The sequence below is a fragment of the Anguilla anguilla genome, chromosome 3 (assembly GCF_013347855.1).
Source record: "Anguilla anguilla isolate fAngAng1 chromosome 3, fAngAng1.pri, whole genome shotgun sequence".
Lineage (NCBI taxonomy): Eukaryota > Metazoa > Chordata > Actinopteri > Anguilliformes > Anguillidae > Anguilla > Anguilla anguilla.
Genome location: NC_049203.1, coordinates 50,139,486 through 50,158,886, shown reverse-complemented (window position 1 = coordinate 50,158,886; position 19,401 = coordinate 50,139,486). Strand labels below are relative to the sequence as shown.

The 19,401-nt window shown below is 39.5% G+C and overlaps 1 protein-coding gene across 1 annotated transcript; it reads left to right on the top strand.

Moving 5' to 3' along the window:
* Window positions 1–8,603: 8,603 nt before the first annotated feature.
* ccdc69 (coiled-coil domain containing 69) lies at window positions 8,604–18,661 on the top strand. Its single transcript, XM_035411575.1, has 9 exons — window positions 8,604–8,753; window positions 13,250–13,316; window positions 14,104–14,279; window positions 14,818–14,905; window positions 15,111–15,184; window positions 15,593–15,694; window positions 16,114–16,233; window positions 16,569–16,666; window positions 17,084–18,661. Exons 1-9 carry the CDS (start codon window positions 8,706–8,708, stop codon window positions 17,250–17,252), a joined length of 942 nt encoding a protein of 313 aa, XP_035267466.1. The 5' UTR covers window positions 8,604–8,705; the 3' UTR covers window positions 17,253–18,661.
* Window positions 18,662–19,401: the final 740 nt, after the last annotated feature.

Genomic DNA, 19,401 nt, shown 5'->3' with positions numbered 1-19,401 from the left:
AGTATATAGCAAAAATAATAATTATCATTCTACCATACTTTTGGAGGGCACTGTATATTTAAAAACACAAACATGACAAGTGCCTTGCTTAAGGCTGTGTTACATCTGGTGCTCAAAGTTACAGTATTTCCAAAAAACATTTGTTCTCACATCGACAAGCATATCAGTAGCTAAATATTTATGTGTCTTAACGTATTGTTTTATTTTACTATTTTGAGCATGAGTACATTAGAAATAAGCCCATTTCTTTCAAATTCTTTCAAATGTCTCATCAAAGTCATCCATTTTGAAAAATGAAAGCATGCACGCTATATGTACGTGGGAAGCATGACTGTGTCAGGTAATTTGTGTGACAGTTTTCTGTTGCGGAGAACTTTCTGTTGTCGTACATCCAATAAAATGCACAATTATGTTGTAAAATTGGTTTGAGGGCTGTGGCAGGCTGATATTATAAACCTGTTTTTGTATAACGTATCACATGAGTAGAGGAAGACAGCAGTACATAATGTTTCCAATGTTGGCTCTCAGGAGTGCCACTGTGCTGTATGTCCTGAGGGATTAAGCACGAGATATTTTCAGTTATGGCATCTTGACAAAAACTATCATTTTTTAATTATCTTTTTTTTCCCTTGTGTGTGTGTGTTGGTTGTCTCTCCAGCAGAATTTTTGGCAAAAGTTTAGTTTGCACTAAATTTAGTCTGTAGTCATAGTTCCCTTTCTTTCTTGGGGTTTTCTTTCCTGTGAATGACCCTATAAATCTCTCAGAAGTTTTAACATTTTAACTATAGATGTATTAGAATGGTGAACTTTTGTTCACTTTCAGTTCACAAAATACATACCACACCGATCCAAAGTGCCCTTTCAGGACCTTCACTGAGAGACATGCAGTATATGCTGAAAGGATCAGTTTAAGAAGATACAAATGATTCATAATCAGAGGCCTGCTGGTATTCTTGACAGTATAGGAATTGTACTCTGATAGTGTTTGGTTTGGAATCTTAAGGGCACCTGTTGCTTCTGATATCACCCCCTAAACTGAATAATTATAATGTGTGGGAATAAAGGAGGTGAGGATACAATACTTCCTGAACATAAGTTATAGTTTTTAAATAGGTGAAAATATAGTAGTGGCCAGTGTTTGTTTGTTAAGTGCACAGGTATATCTCCTTTACATATTCACTATCAACACACAGGGTGCTGTTAAGGAAGAGTGAATGACCTCCACCAGTGAAATACAGATGACTTTTCCACCGCCATGACAATACAGGATAAAAGGGGGATAATTGACCTGTAATAATATTATCAGTATTGACTGAGTGTAGGAGCCTAGGGCAAGTGGTGTTGAAAAATATGAAAAGGTTAGGGATATTAGATAAAGAGTATATGTGGGCATCACCTGAATCCTTCTGGCATTGTGCTGGAACTAGGAGACTGGAATTCAGATTTGTTATTTGGAAAGTGTACAAAGTGTTTTTTTATTTTTCATTTTTATTATGCAACAGATGAAGATAACATTGGTTCAAGCTCCTTTTTGAAAAGAGGCCAACGCAAACCTCCTCTTTTTGTGTATTATATAATTTTTTTCTTCCAGAAATTATTTTTATAGCACAGGGACAGCAGAGCAAAGAGAAAAAAAATCCTGAGCTGTTTTTGGCTCCCAAGATACATTTATTTGCTGAAATGTAATGTTAAAAAAAAAGAAAAGGAAGACATTTAAAATCTTATTAAACATATGAACTTATTAAACCTAGTTTATTCACATAACTAAACGGAAGCCATGTCACAGGCCTAGCAAGGCATGGGCAATTATTATCTTTGTTACACAAGACAATCTACTGCTAATTCTCAAAAGAGAAGAGAAGCATTTACACATAATCAAATGGTTCAAGTAAGAGTAAAAAATCTTCTGCCAGCTTGCATTAAGAGATTGGGATAACAGTTAATTGCACACATCTTGATCTTATTACCTGGTTTTACTCACATTGTGCTTATTTAAACTACAGCACTGCCAGGATTGTGATATAATTCATATTTGCAATTCTCTGTGTATTCTAAAAGATAAGAAACAACAAGGCTGGTTATGGCAGTACATTTGTAGTGATTGTACACAAGAGGGCACCATTGACAAATTTATTTTCAGAGAAATGCAAGGTGCTGTTCTTGCTGTCCTTAGTTTGCTAAAATGTAGCATCAAAGAAAAGAGAATGCAATTCTTGACCATCAGAATAACATTTTGTTTGTTGGGAAAGTTGTTCATTTGGAAACAGGGCCTTCCTATATCCATTCCAATAGGAGACGGCTTTCCAGACAAAGGAATGGTTTGCAGCTGAGTTTCAGTTGCCTTGACTATAGACTTCACATGTGCAGAGTAAATGTCAAAACAATACATTTTGTAATGTTTTAAGAAAAGTCTGCTAATAAATGGGGAGGCACTAAAAAGACAGTCGAGTAGGACTGGCTTGCATTGCAGAGCTCTGGGCCTGTTTTTATCTTTATATATGCCAGAAACTGCTAACACCATCCCTCTGTGTGTGTGCCTGCTGGAAGCTGTCCCATTTCTATTGCTATTGCACTACCACTGTGACCACATTATGCTTAAAATGTTTAAAACAGTATGAGATTGTTTGCTAATTTAATAAAATCTCTTACTATATCAAAAGTAGAAAATCATATATTAGTGATTCTTTTTCAATTGTATTGACTGTAGGTTCTACCACTTCTGCTACCACAGTTCTTACTAGTTTCATTTGAACACATGCAATTAGCCCACTAAACCATCCGGGTCCACATTGTATCCTCCATGTCTGGCCCAATGTAATAAATGGCTTCAAATGTACAAAACCAAGTAGGGATTATACAGACAACCTTAAAGTTTGATGTGGTATCACAGCTATTGAGGTGCAATTTCTTTAATACTGTGAGCATAATTATTAATGGCGAGTATAAATTCAGTACAAACACACAAGACCCAGAATTCTGCCAGGTTATATAAAATATGTTTGCAGTATTTTATATGTAAAATACTGTCAATGCAAAATGTAATGTAAAATACTGCTCATACAGTAGCTCTATGGAGCTGGGTTTGTGTGTGGTGTGTGCGTGTGTCTGGTATGTGTGTGTGTGTGTGTGTACGTGTGTCTTGTGTGTATGTGTGTGTGTGTTTATGTCGCTGCAGACTGAGAGACAGAACAAGGATTTTTGGGGGCCTCGATACAACTAAGACTTACTGAACCAACCAATGCAATGATTATGAACTAAGGTTTCTACCCATCTTTAATCTGCTTTCGTATGGTTAATTTCCTGGCTCAGCAAAAGGCAAAAGTACAGTTTCAGTAATGGCTCACACTTGGCGCTAAATAGAGTCCATTAGATACTTTGCAGTACAAAGCTGCCAGTGTGTGAACCCTGCCATTTGTTTAGCTTTTTTCCTTCCCACCAAATAATAGGCGAGAAAATGCTTAGGCTATTAAGGCAAGGTTTACAGTTTCTGCCAATTATTTAGATTAAATAGTTAAATTGACATTATCTGCTAGTGTGTATTGTTGTTCCATCAATGTAAAATTTTAAAACATAAGATATTTTTGGAAATTAAAGGTATGGTATGAACCCATATCTTGTCAGCCCTTATCTTTTGTTGCTTAGGGAAAGGTATAATCGCTTGACTGACATACTAAATAATAAAATGCAACTGGTGAAATGTGAAAAATCCTGAAATGTGAAGAACAGTGCAGCCTATTTAAAAAGTGTATATATCAGAACTGGGGCCCTGGGATTTTACATATTTTGCAATGTTTAATTGTTAAAGCGCTGTTCTATCAAACTAACTTTGCAGCTCAATGTAATAATTTTGCCAAGATGCGACACTGAGTATTTTGCATGTTTTGGCTCCTCTGAGCCAATCTGAGATGCAGCAGTGGGGTACCATTCAAACAGAACACACAACAGCAGGGTACTTAGACATTGGCTTAAACAAGTCATTTGTTTGATTCGGAATTTGTTTCGAGAAAAAATGACAAACATTTGGATGAATGATAATGAAGAGGAGGTGTTATACACAACACAATTCAAAAAAGTTCTTTGAATAAGATCACAAACTCCAGTGCTTGGCAGGAATAACTTCTTGGAGTTTGCGATACTGTGACTGCATTTGCTATTATGATTGTAATGATTGGAAGTAACTATGAACTCATTTAAAAAATCAAGCTGACTGTTCCAAAATGATAACCTCACACAGATTCTGTGGCAGGCCCAGCAGGACCGTGTGTAGATGTAATATTTCTGCCTATTAAAATGTACACATGTCTATGACTTAGCGCTATCAGGTGGCTAATCTTGGTAAAGTAAAGGGTTTTTAATGTAGCAACTTGTCACACTACCTAACATTTAATGCTAACAATTCCAGTGCTGACTGGGGCAGAAAGCACCGAAGGATAGAGCATCAATGACAGCAGCAGCACCCTGGGAGAGTGGGATAGTTCCATCAGTAGGGTGGCCCAGCCTCATTATACAAGAGTATCTCCTCCAGTCAATCAGTCTGTTTGCACCAGGTATGAATGAACTGCAGCTCTCCACCCATGGCTCCACTTTACTTTTTAAACATTACATTTTAGCATTTATCTAGAGAAGACTGTATTTTTACATACAATCCATTTATACAGCTGAATATACTGAAGCAATCTGAAGCAGGTTAGGTACCTTTCTCAAAGGTGCAGTGGCCCAGCTGGGTCTCAACCCCACAACCTTTCAGTTACAAGCCCAGTGCCCTAGCCATTATGCTCCACTACCCAACTCAAATAGGGAAGTGTATCTGTGGTCTCCAACATGGATGTTGCAGTGACGGGACAGGTCAAAGCACAGTGAACAATTTGAGTTGCTATAGTGCTACTTAACTTGCAGACATTCACCCTGTTCACAGTATTTTATTTTAGGAATGCTGGCATCTGATACTGCAGTCAGTCTTCTACAAAACTACACTGAAAGAGAAGACGTGCGTAGGAAGATCAGAGCGCCTACTGTGATAAATTGTGTTAAATAAATTGCAAGTAGAGGAGTATATCAATAGTGAATATGGATAGCACTACCTATTATCTTTCAGGTAGTTTTATAGGAGCAGGTACTGTACAGAACCTTGTTTCATTTACACCAGACCCTGGTACATAAAACCCCTCATGAACTGCCAACATGTGCAGTCACCATCAGTAACCAAGACACAGCTGCTCCTTATTGGAAAGTCGCTCTGTTCTCACCCAGTACAGCTGAACAGCTGGTGAATCTGTTTTATGTTGCATGACAGCCAACCTAAAAATAACCAAGGATTTTCCACGGAAGACGACAGCAACACAGATTCCCAGGACGATTTAAACTGGAAGTCTCTGTGGGAGTGGCAAATTTGTCCCTCCCATACAGTCTTGGACCTTTGACATCTTAGCATACTTTTTATAGTAATACAGCTATTGCATGTTCTTAGCACGAGTATGGACCATGGCAGAAAAGTTTAAAATGCTCACTGACACAGTTCAATATCCTCCCACATGTTATTTTGTGTGTGATATCTTGTTTGACAAAATACATAAACATGTCTCAGAACTGATAAAATAATGTATGGTAGTGATTGGAAGCAATGAAAATACAATGACATATAACCACAATATCTGAAGGAAAAAATAGTCGGCAGCAGCTGTGCTGAAATGATCAGGAATAAAAGGAATGCTAAACAGAGCTTTTTCCGCAGTGCACTCCTCATTTGTCTTTTTCAAGGAACTGATTGTGACTCCCACACGCTGAACGGTAAGGTGGTCACTGTACAGCAAGTGGTCATGTTGTACATTTCATATCTTGTGTATAGGATCTATAGTATCAGAAGGGGAAATGGTGCATTGTGGGTGTAGTGTGACTGCAGTAACACACTGTATCCAAACATGGCAGGAAAATGGACTGTTCACAGAACAGCCAGTCTGGCTGCTATAGTACATCTGGCAGAGTGCATGCCAAACTCTGGCTGGAGAGCCAATCATTGCCACCCTACGGCCAAGGCTATTTCACGATTTGACAGATTTCCAATGGAACAAGGCACTTAACAAGACAGCCAACAGACCCCTGAGTCTGGCGGGAGGTGGGGGGGGGGGGGGGTGTTCACAGGAATGTGTCCCGGAGCAGACCGACTGAATGTGCCGCAGCATTATGACCGACCACTTCTGTTATCCATCGGCCATTTTCACATAAAGGTCACTCTGCAGCCACTCCTGCTTGTACAGCTCAGATAGAGCAGCCAAGGATTCTACTTGAACATGAAGTTGATAAATCTACCTCCATAATTATTCTAAACCTGTTTCCGAACGTTTTGCATGATTAACATGCATGCCAGTTTAAAAGAGTCACTTAATTAGCAGCTAATTTACAGTTTACTTGACTGTATCTGGAAGCTCTATGTTTGTATACTTCTGGTAAAAAAATAAATAGTTGCAATAATATAACAAGATAACGTTCGCTGATCTCATTCTTATAATTGTGTTTTTTAATTTTTTCATTTAACTTAATGAATACCATGCTTAAATATAGTAATTTGAAGGAGAATAAATATAATGTTTCTACATTTATTACTATTAAAGAAAAAGGAATCAGCAGTCAGTGTTCACTATCAGTTCAAAGGTAAGATCTCTGTCTTTCTGCTTTCGCAAAAAAAGACACAGACACTCTTTCTTTCTGTGTGTGGAGAGTGCTGTCAATGTGCACGTTAGACATAAATGTAACAAGTACTGTAAAACTATGTGAGGTATGCAGCATAGAGGCAAAGCAGGCACGGCCCCCTCATAGTTCCACTCCACCCTGAAAACCAACACTTTGAATTGCTCATTAACTTTCCTCGTGGGAGAACCCGACTTTGAAAACCCAATATAGTAAAAACCTTTGATTTAAATGTTTGCATTCACAGATAAAGGGAAGACAGTTCTGTGTACTGTACATGAACACTAGAGTTTAGTATTGAATTACCATAATGCATAGAAAAGAGTGGCTACAAATGTGTGTCAGTGACACAGCAAGCATGTAGATATTACAACAAGCACACCATGTTACCATGGTACACTCCGTCAGACATGTGATATAACCATAAACCATCTATAGTTGCAATGGAAGTTGTTCATAATACCTAAAGTAACATTATCTTAGCCACACTGTTCAACACTTTCTGCCAGGTGGAATTCACCAAAGCAATTTCTAACTAAGCATGGGTCTAGACAGGATAGTTAATCCATCCCAAGATGGAGGGCATGCAAGGCATTTCACTGATTCAAATATGCAGGCTATTCAACATGCATTAGTTCCAGAAATGCAGCTTCATGGTAGTCGTACTTATACTATAGTCTGTTTTAGTAAGGCTGAGATCAATATAACTAAAGGAAGTAGAAACCATTATATTATACAATTTTTGTGGGTTAAACAAACCATAAACTATCAGGGATTGAAATGATTGGCAAATTATGATTTGGTAATTGGCATTATTCTTCCAAAGTCTAAATAAAGAGTAAATCTAATAGAGCTCCCTAGCAACATGCATGCTCAAACTATTGCATACAATATCTCAATACACTGTACTCCCACTACAACTGCAAGAAAGACTATAAATCAAGCTTAGTAATTGGAAATGGAAAATGCTGTTTTAGAAATCATTCTAGCATATTCCATACATAATCATTAAGCTTTAGATCTGGTAAACTAAGAAGGCCCATACGTATGGATAATATGGGTGCCATGCTACTCAAACCATTTGGCAACTATTTATGCTCTATTGACATGGACATCGTTCTCTAGAAAGACACCGTCTCTGCAGGAAAGAAATGGGAAAATGGTCTCTCTATATCATTAAGTAATGACTGATGTGAACTTTGCCATCTAAAGGTACCCCACATAATTACAAAACCACCAGAACTCCACTATTGGAACACTTTAATATTTCCATGTTTTATTCACTACATGTACAAATATGGCTCAGTTCACATTTAGCCTTCAATTTATAAAATATCACTAAACTAATTATGGCCACCCTTGCCTGTCATTGACATTGCAGTCAAAGATGAATAACAGCCACTCAAAAACTGAAGTAGTCTTGTCATTACCAAAAGTCCTTTGAAAAATCATACTTAAAAAAACTTTATAATTGTATATTCAAAACATGTAACTGCATGTAAAGAGACAACACTCCTAGCTCCTGCTATAGCCTTACAAATATGTGCATAATCCAGTTCATTTTTCATTACGGTTTGTGAATATTTCCCATACATGTGGTGCAGGGCCTTAACAGTGTTGACAGTGGTGAACCATGTTCCCTCATTATGACGAGAGCACACAGGTGAGGAAGGCCAAGCTTTGCATGTTTTTCTTGTGAGGCTTTTTATTGCTAGGGATTAAATTGACATAATAAATCACTCACTGTACATTTCCTCCATCTCCACTTGCAACATCTGAATGTTCAATGGCGCTATTGGTGATACTAGGACAGTCACAGATTGTGTACGGTGATAATAAATTCTACCAAGCTCTTGTGGTATCATTGTGCGTTGGTTAGTTTGGGGAAGCATTGCATGTTTGCGTGAGTTTTCGTGGCATTACGGTAAATGTGCATCGCCGACTCCTGTGAAACATGAAGCACTTAAATTTAAGTTGGGGTTTCTGTTGGGGTTACGGTGCGGCCGGTGAAACTGACAGACATGGGTTGCTGCTCTAGTTCGGTGTGTTCGGGCGTCTTCAGGAAGAAGGTAGCTATTAACTATGCAAACACAATAGGCCTATTTGATTTAGTTTCAATTGTTGGAACTTAATCTACAAATACTTTCCTATTCATCTTGTAAACATCATTAGCTAATTGTTTTCTGATGAACTTGGCTGCGAATTCAAAACGAACACTCTTGAAACAAACTATAATTGAACGGACTATTTAAAATAAACTTTAAAAAGTTAATTTCACTTTATTTTTTATTCAGTTAAATGGCGGTTCGTTTTGGGGTTGTATAGCATACGACGCGCATGCTTTGTAGCCTGCAAGTTTTCAAAAGGTTTCAAATTAAAAAAAAAAAAAAAAATTTTATAGGCAGCAGATGTGAGTGAGGTAGCTTACCCGGCCACGTTTCTTTTTGTTTATTACGCCTTGGTTGCATTGTTTCTTTGTGAAAAGTTGCAATAAGCTTTTTGGTGAAAGGGGTATCTGAATCAATGTATTATTGTTTATTTTAATAAACAACGAATTGTAGCCTACAGTTTCCCCTTTTTTATTTTTATTTTTAAGTCGTCCGCAATCTTGCTGACATTTCCGCATTGACAGGTCTTGTAACGGATCGAGATTCCTTTAGAGCGTTTTGTTCTCTTCCGCGTTAGATGTAGTTAAAAGTTACTATTTTGTTAGCGTATCTCCGAAATAACAAGATGATTTTTATTCAGGTGCGTACGATTAGTGGGCCTGTCTGCTGCTACTGTTTACTTTCAGATGAACAGCCTTTACAGCAGTTAGTTTGCTTGTTTTTGGAAGAATTATGTAAGAATGTCATCAATCTTCATGTGTACGAAATGTATGGACTGTGACTATAGAGAGTATATTAGCTACGTGTGATTGTGGAGCTGATTTTGTTTCTATGTTCCCATTTTTTTGTTTTGTTCAGACGTTATCCGTTGCTTTGATTGTTCTTAAATAGCCTGGCTTTTCGTTTTTTCACTATTGTGGAACTAGCCTTGTGGCAGTGTGAAATAATTTACCTCACAATTGAGCATGGGAATGGTTTTACCTGTTCTGGAGGTTGAGGTTCTTGAAAAACATGTCTGCAAAAGAAAGTCCCTCCTAGGCAACAAATCACTTGATTCTGATTTTTGGAATGAATTAAGCAAATTAATTACTCCTGTACCTCTGCTATAGGATAATGTTGTAGTAGTTCATATGAAATTACAAATTTAGATTTTTTATTTTGAAAGAAGTGTGCTTTAGTATGTACATGCTGTTCATCTCATCGGTTGAGTGTTGATGAGCATGTATTTACTTTAACAGTGAGGGGATTTAAAATCTGTTTATTAAAGTAGATGAATATTGTCACATAAAGTTGAAATTTTCTTTTGCGGAGTTATCAGGGCCACCATAGTTATGCTTTGTAGTTACCCATTAGAAGCTATTAAGGCTTGTATAATCTTTGATTAGCCTTCATTGTTTGTCAGCTGACTGGCTGTAACAGGTGCTGGGTTGACTTCTGTTGAGACCCCAAAGTTTTTTATAGTTGATGTGCTGTAAATGCATTCAAGTTCTAGGCCGGCTTTGCCACTCAGCGTAAGGTGGCACAAGACTACATTTGATGGAGTTCCCGCATGCTAGACAGAGAAGGAAATAGTTGAGGACAACCACGTGTCCTGGAGTTGTAACAGGCATTGATCACCTAGCCATCTGTTGTCATGATGGACGTGAAGCAACTGTAGAAGTGTTAACGGGGGTTCACGTTTGTTTTGTTAAAAAAAAAACAAAAAAAACAAGCTGAAAATAAAGTTTGTTTTTGTATTTAGCATTTAAGACCTGTTCTCACTGGCCACATCATGGGAAATATATCAGTGTGGAAGAACGACTGGCCTACACTGAGCCCTGACCTCAAGCCCATCCAACACATTTGGGATCATTTGGAAAGCCAACTGTGAGCCAGACCTTATCGCCCAATCAATGCCCGACCTCACTAATGCTCGTCTGGCTGAATGGAAGCAGACCCCTGCAATGATAAAACATCTTGTATAAAGCTTTCCCAGAAGACTGGAGGTTGTTATAGCAGAAAAGGGTGGAACAACTCCATACTAATGGCCATAATGTTGGATGATATGGTAGATGTCAGATGTCCATATACTTTTGACCATTTAGCGTGTATATATATATATATATATATAATTATTTATTTATTTATTTATTTATTTATAGATTTCAGCTGCTAGGCTTACACTTCACCCATTCCAATGGCATCCAGGGTCAGCCACCCCTCTTTTTACACCTATATGCCAGCAAAGTAGCCTACTTGTGAATTTTGGATTTTTAAAGAATGCATGCTATTCAGAGGTGGGAAAAAGCTAGCTCAAAAACTGATAAAAAGGAAAATGTTCAAGCCATGTTCAATGCTAGACCATGTGACTGGACACAAGCAGATGTAAACTGGTTTTTCTTTGGGTGGAGGTTTATCATGCCTACATGATAACCTGGTTGAAAACCCTGACCATGTTGAGCTACAGCATAAATTTTGAATTCTGAAATCTGAATTCCTGCTAGAGTAAATACCCCCTGAGGCTTTAGGGCCTTTTAGGCATATACAGGTCACTAACTTGACTTATTGTATACTTGGTCCACCTTATTGAGGGCACTCTGAGGTTCATTTTTGAATATGTATGGGTGTTTTTCCCCACAGAAAATGGTGTGTATAATATTTCTGTCACACATGAATTATGGCCAATGTAAAAATAGTGAATTCATTGTGTTGTCCTTTTCTAAGATAAAACATCTATTGATAAAACAATAGATTATTAAAGTGCAATGGGTAATACAGCTGACTTGTTGGAAAAGGACTCCAGCCTCTCAGCTTCATATTATAGACTACAGAAATGCTGTTTCAGGTAGTCTGAAACCTCTGTTGTGTTTATCCAGCTAAACGTTGTGAGTTCAATAGTTCAGATCTTCCCCTGTAAAAAAAAAAAAGAAAAACCTAAGACATAAACCAGATCCAAGGTTGTCTTTTTCTTTCCTTGTGCTAGCTATTGATGGATGCAATATTTTGATAGCTGTTTGATGGTGAACAGAAGAAGGCCTGTACTTCCTTGTATGGAGTTCACATTCCTAAGAAAGACTGATCTGTGGAGCTACAAATAGGAGGAAACGGTTCACCCGTTTGTAGAAAGAAGAATGTTTTAGCATTTCACATTTCTGACTGTGATTGTTTCATTTTGTGGGTTCCGTGGGCATTAATGTGATTTTGGTGTTTATGTATTTGTTGACAAGCCATTACAAGAAAACCCCAAATTATTTGGGATAACACAGTGGAAGAAGAGCAGAGCCCCAATGCACACCAGTTTGTCTTTGACTTTATTTTGCAAAAGGAGAAGATCCTTCAAGACTGCATGATGGGCATCATAAGTACCATTTGTTGGGGTGTGTCGCCCTTTGATGCTGTTAACAGTTCCTTTGCACAAGCTTGTCTTAACTTTGCTGAACTCGTGTGCCTCTGTATCTTCAGTCTCAGTAGTTCAAGGGTGAATTCCTGAACAGACTCCAAACAGAGCAGAAGCTGAGCACCTGATAGTGTTCTCTGAAGGGCTCCTGATTAAGCCTGACCCAGTCTGGAAGAGCACTGCTGAACTGAGCCTGTTGTTGATATTGGAACATAATCGGTCTGCTGTGAGAAACTGCTAAAGGGGCATCCCATGATTTTCCCATGGGCACCCTGGAGCTCCAAGTGATAACAACTGGTCTCATCAAAAACATAAGCTGTTTCTCAAATAAGAATTGATCATATTTACGGTTGAATGTCTAAATGTAACTGCAAGGGTTCATTGTTTTCATTAAGCTGTGACCTGATTTACCTACAGATTATAAAGTATATTGCAAATATATCATAAAATGTAATGCTCACAGTAAGCTTTCTGCAACCGGTAGTGTAACAAGGGGATTGTTAGTGGATCAGGTGGGAGGCTTTTTTGCAGAATAAGTTTGACTGCATGAGTGTTGCAGTCTTGTCACTCCTGTAACTGTTATACAGTCAACAGGGAAAAATTCTGTTGTGTTAGCAGTTTTGTTGTTTTTGCATGGCAGTGGTCCAGAGGGGACTGACCAATTAAATACCCCCCATTTGTTTGACTTGTAATTGAACCTGTTTCAAGCAATTAGGAAGACTTGGTACAAAGGACTCTTTGGTTGTTGCTTTCTGTTACTTTTTAGGGAATGCAGAAATGTGGAGCTAGCTGGCAGGTCCTCAGCCTGTTCTTTCATTTCGTGTCCATTTGGAGTCATTACAAAGGGGTCATTTTTCCCTTAGGAGGTTTGGTACAAAAGTCAAGCCACCATATTTGTTGTGCGCTTAACATAGCACCAGTTCTCCAACATCAATCAGGAGTCTTTGACAGATCTTTTTATCACAATCTCCTTTCAGTTTTTCTTAATATGTGTTTATGGATCACCATAGAATGCAAATGAATAGCCAGTGTCTTGAATATTGTGTCATGCTTTTTGTATCATATTGTTTATTTCATACAGACAAAAAATGAAGGCAAAAAAGGAAAGAAGGATTGCAAGGAGATTAACAGCCTTCAGGATGGAAGCAGTGAGTGGTTCATTGCCAAATTGTTTGTCAGTGATCATCACATTTATACTATATAGTTTCACGCACAAGTGAAAGTTTGTATGATACCACATTGAAATGCATTACATCACATTAAATGGTAGTACAACGCATGTTGTAACGTAAAACAGTGAAAGGCTTGGTTGCACAGATTTTGTATTTTATGTTGATTGTATGTTGCTTGAATAATTGTGGATTTATAGAGCAAAGGCACTGCATTTGAATTGTATTACATGTTGGTATGCATGATTATTTTCACCTTGTGAATGATCATATTCATTTTCAAAGTTTAAAAGTATTCCATAATTAAGTACTGCATTTAAACACATTAAATCATGGACAAAATTTCCTGCTATTGGAGCAAGTATAATATAGTTAGTGTAATAATTACATCCATTACAAGCTGTAAGCGCCTATATTATTTAGGGTTTTTATTATTAGTAAAGCAACAATGGGCCTAAAAATGTGTGTATGGTAGCTGCCATATGAAATGGTGTGTGAAGCTCAATACTTGTAAAGGATTTCATGCAGAAAATATTTAACACCATGGGGAACTCAAGTTTATTCCTGGAGTGTTGTAATCCAATCTATGAGTGCTCTTAACTTATGTACCAACACGAGTGACAAGACTGGGTTAGGTTAACCCAAACAATCATCATATGAACATGGTTGTTAAGCAGCGTAACAAATAGCATCAGCTGCCATACAGGATGCAGCTTGTGTTGGCCCTGGTTTAGGCTATACATTTTGGTATGTCTGTTGCCCACAGGTAAGGTGCCTCTTGAGGAGCTGGGCCCCAGCCTAGAGAAGTTGCACGAGCAATACGAGCAGCAGTTCAGGGCCCTCCAGCAGGCGCTGAAAGCTGCTGGCACCAAGGAGAGGGAGAAGCTGCTGCAGACCCACAGCCAGCAGCTGAGCAGGCTGCTGTGGGACATCACTGAGAAGGTACACTCCCTTAGCCCCCACCACGTATGCCTGAGGCCCTTTCAGTATTCTCATTTTGTGGCCTTTCCGGTTACTGCATGGCTGCAAATGTGTGTTTTTCAAGGACTTCGAGCTCAATGCCATTAAGGAACAAGCACAAAATTCAGGGCTCGCATATTGTGAACTTGAAGCTATAAATGCAGTCATGGGCTATGTGCAAATTGCACTTTTCCAGTGACACCGTTTGTCAAACAGAATCTGTTTTGTGTGTTGCTGTTGAGGGTTAAACTGCTCTGACATGCACATCTCCTCCACAATCTCCGGCCAACAAAGCCAGACCTGTCTTGAGGGAAGGCATGGCATTCTTGTGTCACACTTAGAAAGCCCCGGCAATAATTTATGTGAACTTATTACCAAAGCTGTCCTTTAGAAATGGTAAACCAATGGATATGTTTATGGCTTGTAGCAGAGAGCACAGTAGCACCCATATTAATCACAATCTTGTATGAAATGGTCAGGTGTGGAAAAGCCTGTTTGAAAAGCTGGTTTGTGTCCTCAGGTAAAAGCTGACACTACTGCAGACTTGAATATGGTTTATGAGAAGAAACTTATGACCAATACCGAGGAGCACCAGATCAGAACTGAAGGTAAGAACTTCTGTGTGATATTTTTAGACCCATTTCGCATCAGGTTCTCCTGTAGGGATTACAGTATAACCAATATTTTGTATAAAAGCTACCCCTTTTAGGAGGCTTACAGTGTAGGAAAGCGTTAAGGAGGCTTACAGGCTTACAGTGTCGGAAACTGTTATTTTTTTGTTGTTGTTTTTAATATGTAATTTTCTCCTCATAGAACTGAAGAAAGCGCATGACCAAGAGAAGAAATCTCTGAGGGAGGATTTTGAAGCAGGTCAGGCCTCATTGCAGGTACAATGCTTCTCTTTGTCAAGCTAAGACGTGTAAGATCATGATGTTCTGCTGTGATGTCTCTGGTTTTAAAAAAGGGAACACATTGTTATAAAGCTGTTTAGCCTCATGTTCAATCTAGCGTGTAAATTACTTTCTACTGAACGCATGCTAATTGTAGCTGAAACTCAATTTGCAATTATGTAATGCTTTACTGAAAACCCATTACTCAATGCCTCGCAACTATTAATTATGGGTCTCGGTTTTGAAAACAAACTGGCTTTTGCGAGACCGATTCCTGTGCGATTTAAATATTCCTTCTGAACATATGGTGCAAGATTAAAGTCAGGCAATTGTAAAAACAAGGGGTTACGTGTAAACTGTCAGTGTTCCTGTTTGAGCAGTCACTCAAGTTGTGTTTACCTACAGGCGAAGGTAGACGAGCTGACTGCAGACCTGAAGCTGTTTAACGAGTTGAAGCGGAGTGTGGAGGAGTCGAGCCTGAAGAGGGACTTGCAGCGGAACATTCAGGTGCGCCAGCGCCGGATGAGCCTTCGGCTACAACTCAACGGAACCGTAGCTTGTTTATTTGCATAGCAGATTCAAAATTTGTCTTGCTTGTCTAACCCGCTAATTGGTCTGATGAGACCGGGATGCCTCAGCAGAGATGATAGTCTCGAAGTTTGTGTAGCATGGCGGAGATGTGATGTTGCTATGGCAATGTTGCATGGGCGGTTGTGTGTTCGTGAGGCTGTTGTCTTTAAGGTTGAGGGGTTATTTTGGTTTAGCGTGTCGAGATAATGATGGGTAATTACGGGTGTGAGCGCAGGGGTGTCGCATTTCCCTCCACGAGCCATTCATTAAGCATGCAGAGTCTGCACGTCACCCGCAGCGTGTGGCAACAGGCCTTCCTCCATACGATCTTTTAACCTGTCCCTTTGTCTGCCCAGGCACAAGGAAGCCCTGGGGCATTCTGGGAACAGGAGCTGGAGAGCCTGCTGTTTGTCATTGAGATGAAGAGTAAGAAGTTGCAGGATCAGTGGAGGAAGCTGCAGCAGGCTGAGGTGCTGGTAGGTGTCTGAACTGGAGCAGTCTTTTACAGACTGGGCTCTTCGCTATCCCTGTGCGTCTCTCAGCCTTGGCTAGTCTCCCGCAACCCCTTCTGCTTTCATTAACAAATCACTGTAAGAGTAGTCTGTGGTGAGCACAGAAAATAATTTTCACTGTGCTTTGTGTACACTGGGATACTGTACCTCATTCCAAGTTAGTGATGAATCTGATGATTCATTGCTCTCACACAATATTGTTGAATTAAGTTTGTTGTATAAATTTTAAAAGAAAACAACTCTTGGTCATCCAAAGTCTGATTTGTGATGATGCCTCTGTCTTGTTTTTTCCGATTCAGGTGGAGAAGAATAGCACCATGGAGGACCAAGTGAAACATGTCCTCCAGCAGAATGAAGACCTGGAGGCCCGCATCAGTAGCCATCAAACCCTGATCCAGTATGAGCCTGTTTTTCCCCTCTCACACTCACACAATGCAAAAGATGTAACTCGGCTTGCATACCTGTGTCATTGTACTCCCGTTATTTATGAATGAGAAACTATTCGTTGTGTCAGCAAGGTTCCACCAGAGGGGATTCAATGTACTGAACACAAATAGATGGGCATAGCTGGTTTTCTTATGTTCAATATGAAAAAACCGTGTCTCTCAATGATTCTCCGGGACCATCGTCTCTGAACCACCAAAGTCATAGCCTGGGAATTGCTGGTTGACTCATCGCCAGTGGCTCAGGGGCAAGCAGCCTCCAGATTCCTGTTTGTTAAATGTAACAAAAGCATAAATGGTAGCATTACCGCTGAAAGCTAGGGTGTGTCTGCTGTTAGAACTCTTCTAAATCCTCATCTCTTACCCCACAGACGTCTGTCCAAGGAGCAGGAAAGCCTACAGGAGGCCCTGAGGAAAGAGGCTCTGCTGATTCAGAAGCTGAGCCAGGAAAAGGAGGAGCTCCTGTACAGGCTCCTGCAGCAGGAGCCTGGGCTCGCCCTCCGCCCGTCGCCCATCGCGCCACAGCTGACCCCCAGCTGATCCCGCCAACTCCCCCCACTGACGGAGCAACCCCGCGCCGGACAAACCTGGAACCCTACCACCCCGAGGCCAGAGCCAGTACAGACCAGGCCGTACAAGTCCGTTCCACTTCCTGTGTGAAATCTTCACACGTATAATTCCGACAGCAGCTTGAGCAGTCATCCAGGTCGAGAGACCCCCTGAACGTGGCCGACATCTGTACTCGGCTAATGGACCGTTTCTCATTTCTGCGCCTGTCTGTCACAGGAAGCTGATGGCTGGAGCTGCAGCCGTTCGCGAGCCGAACGCGGTTTGGAAGGTTTCTATGCGTTGTTTATCAAATGAGTGTTTGTTGTGCGTGCCTTGTGCACTGTCAGAATACTGTCACACATTTCTCCAGTTCCTCTATTACAGTGGTAATGGAGATGGGAGCATCTGTAGCAGTCCTGTCTACGAGCCAAAGATATTCTGTATAAGCGCGTTATTATTGAGCTTGCCATTTGTATTATTTCTCCTTAAACATGGTAGTTTTCATTTTCAAGAGATTCATTCATCCCCACTGAATATTTGCATGTGGTGAAGCCTACTGTGCCCAGGAGTGGGTTTATTTGTACACTGGCTTGTCAGTTTTTTTAACATGCAGTGAAAATCTTGTCTCGGTGAAATGGGGACATGGACACATTTAAGACTGCTCCAGGTCTGGACATGGAATTACATGCAGGACTTCCCATTTAAGGTGCAGCAGTATATTGACCTGCTGACAACTCATTAGCGACAATGATTTTATTTTTTATTTTATTTACCTGTGTATTATTTTTGTATCAGTTTTTGTATTAAAACTAGAAACAAAACGCACTTATAAGTGTAGATTTGAAAACTGTGCATATTCAGCACTCGGGCACTTTTGAATCAGTGTTTTAGTCATGTTTTAATCCAAGGATCTGAATTTGTGTGTGTGCTTGTGAATGCATTTGTTTAGCATGCATATTGATGTGTGTTGAAAATCAGATGTGCGACTTGTGCCGTTTTCACTTTAAGTGAAATGTTATATCAGAACGTTAAATGTTGTATCAGAATGTTGAATGTGAATATAGGGCTCGTTTCACAAAATAATACAGCATGCAAGCTCATATGCGATCAACTTGTTGGAGCATTTGACGAAGACAATAGAATTTCTTTCCACTAACTCATCTCGTGAAGAGCGGATTTGTTGTAACCCTGGAGTGGTAGAAAATGTATTATGATCTACAAACGATACATTGTTTTATTTTATTATTTTTTGTGAAACCCATTTTGATACATTATTCACAAATCGAGAATGAAACACTGGCATACTGCTTTCATGAAACGAGCCCCTCCTGTTTTCTGTAAATTATGTTGGTTCAATCTTCTGTTCTCAAAATCAAGTCAAAATAAATAGTATTCTTTTAGTTTTGATTCTTGCTAAATGATTTCATGCCACATGCCTGATTAATTTTAGAACACTTTGTTGACGTGTTCAAGCATCAAGCTTACACTAGTTTTTTTTAATTTTTTTATTATGTGTATATATATATATGTGTGTGGTGTGTGTGTGTGTGTATATATATATATATATATATATATATATATACACAGGTCACAAATTAAAGGAAAGAACAACATAAAATGTTCGGCCACCACGAGCCTCCAGAACTGCTTAAGTCTCTGGAACTCTACTGGAGGGATGGAACTCCATTCTTCCAAAGATATTGCCTAATTTGATGTTTTGATGATGGTGGTGGAGAGCGCTGTCGGTCCAAAATCTCCCATAGGTATTTAAGTGGGCTGAGATCTGGTGACTGCGAAGGCCATGGCATATGATTCACATCATTTTCATACTCATCAAACCATTCAGTTGACCCCTCATGCCCTGTGGTCCGCACGCCCACTTGACGAGAATATGGTGAAGGATGACTCATCTGACCATATCACTTTCACATCTTCGAATTTGTGCACCCTTACTTTTATTTGTTATTCTGAAATGTGTTAGGGATGTTTCTGGACGTGGCGCACTTCTCTGTGGGGAGGGTTGGGTGTGGCCGACAGAGCCTGTGGTTTGGGATCGGAGTGTTAGTTGCTATAGCTAGCTAGCAGCTGTAATGGCCCAGATATAGCAAAGAAAAAAGACAAGCTAACAGGGCTCATTCAA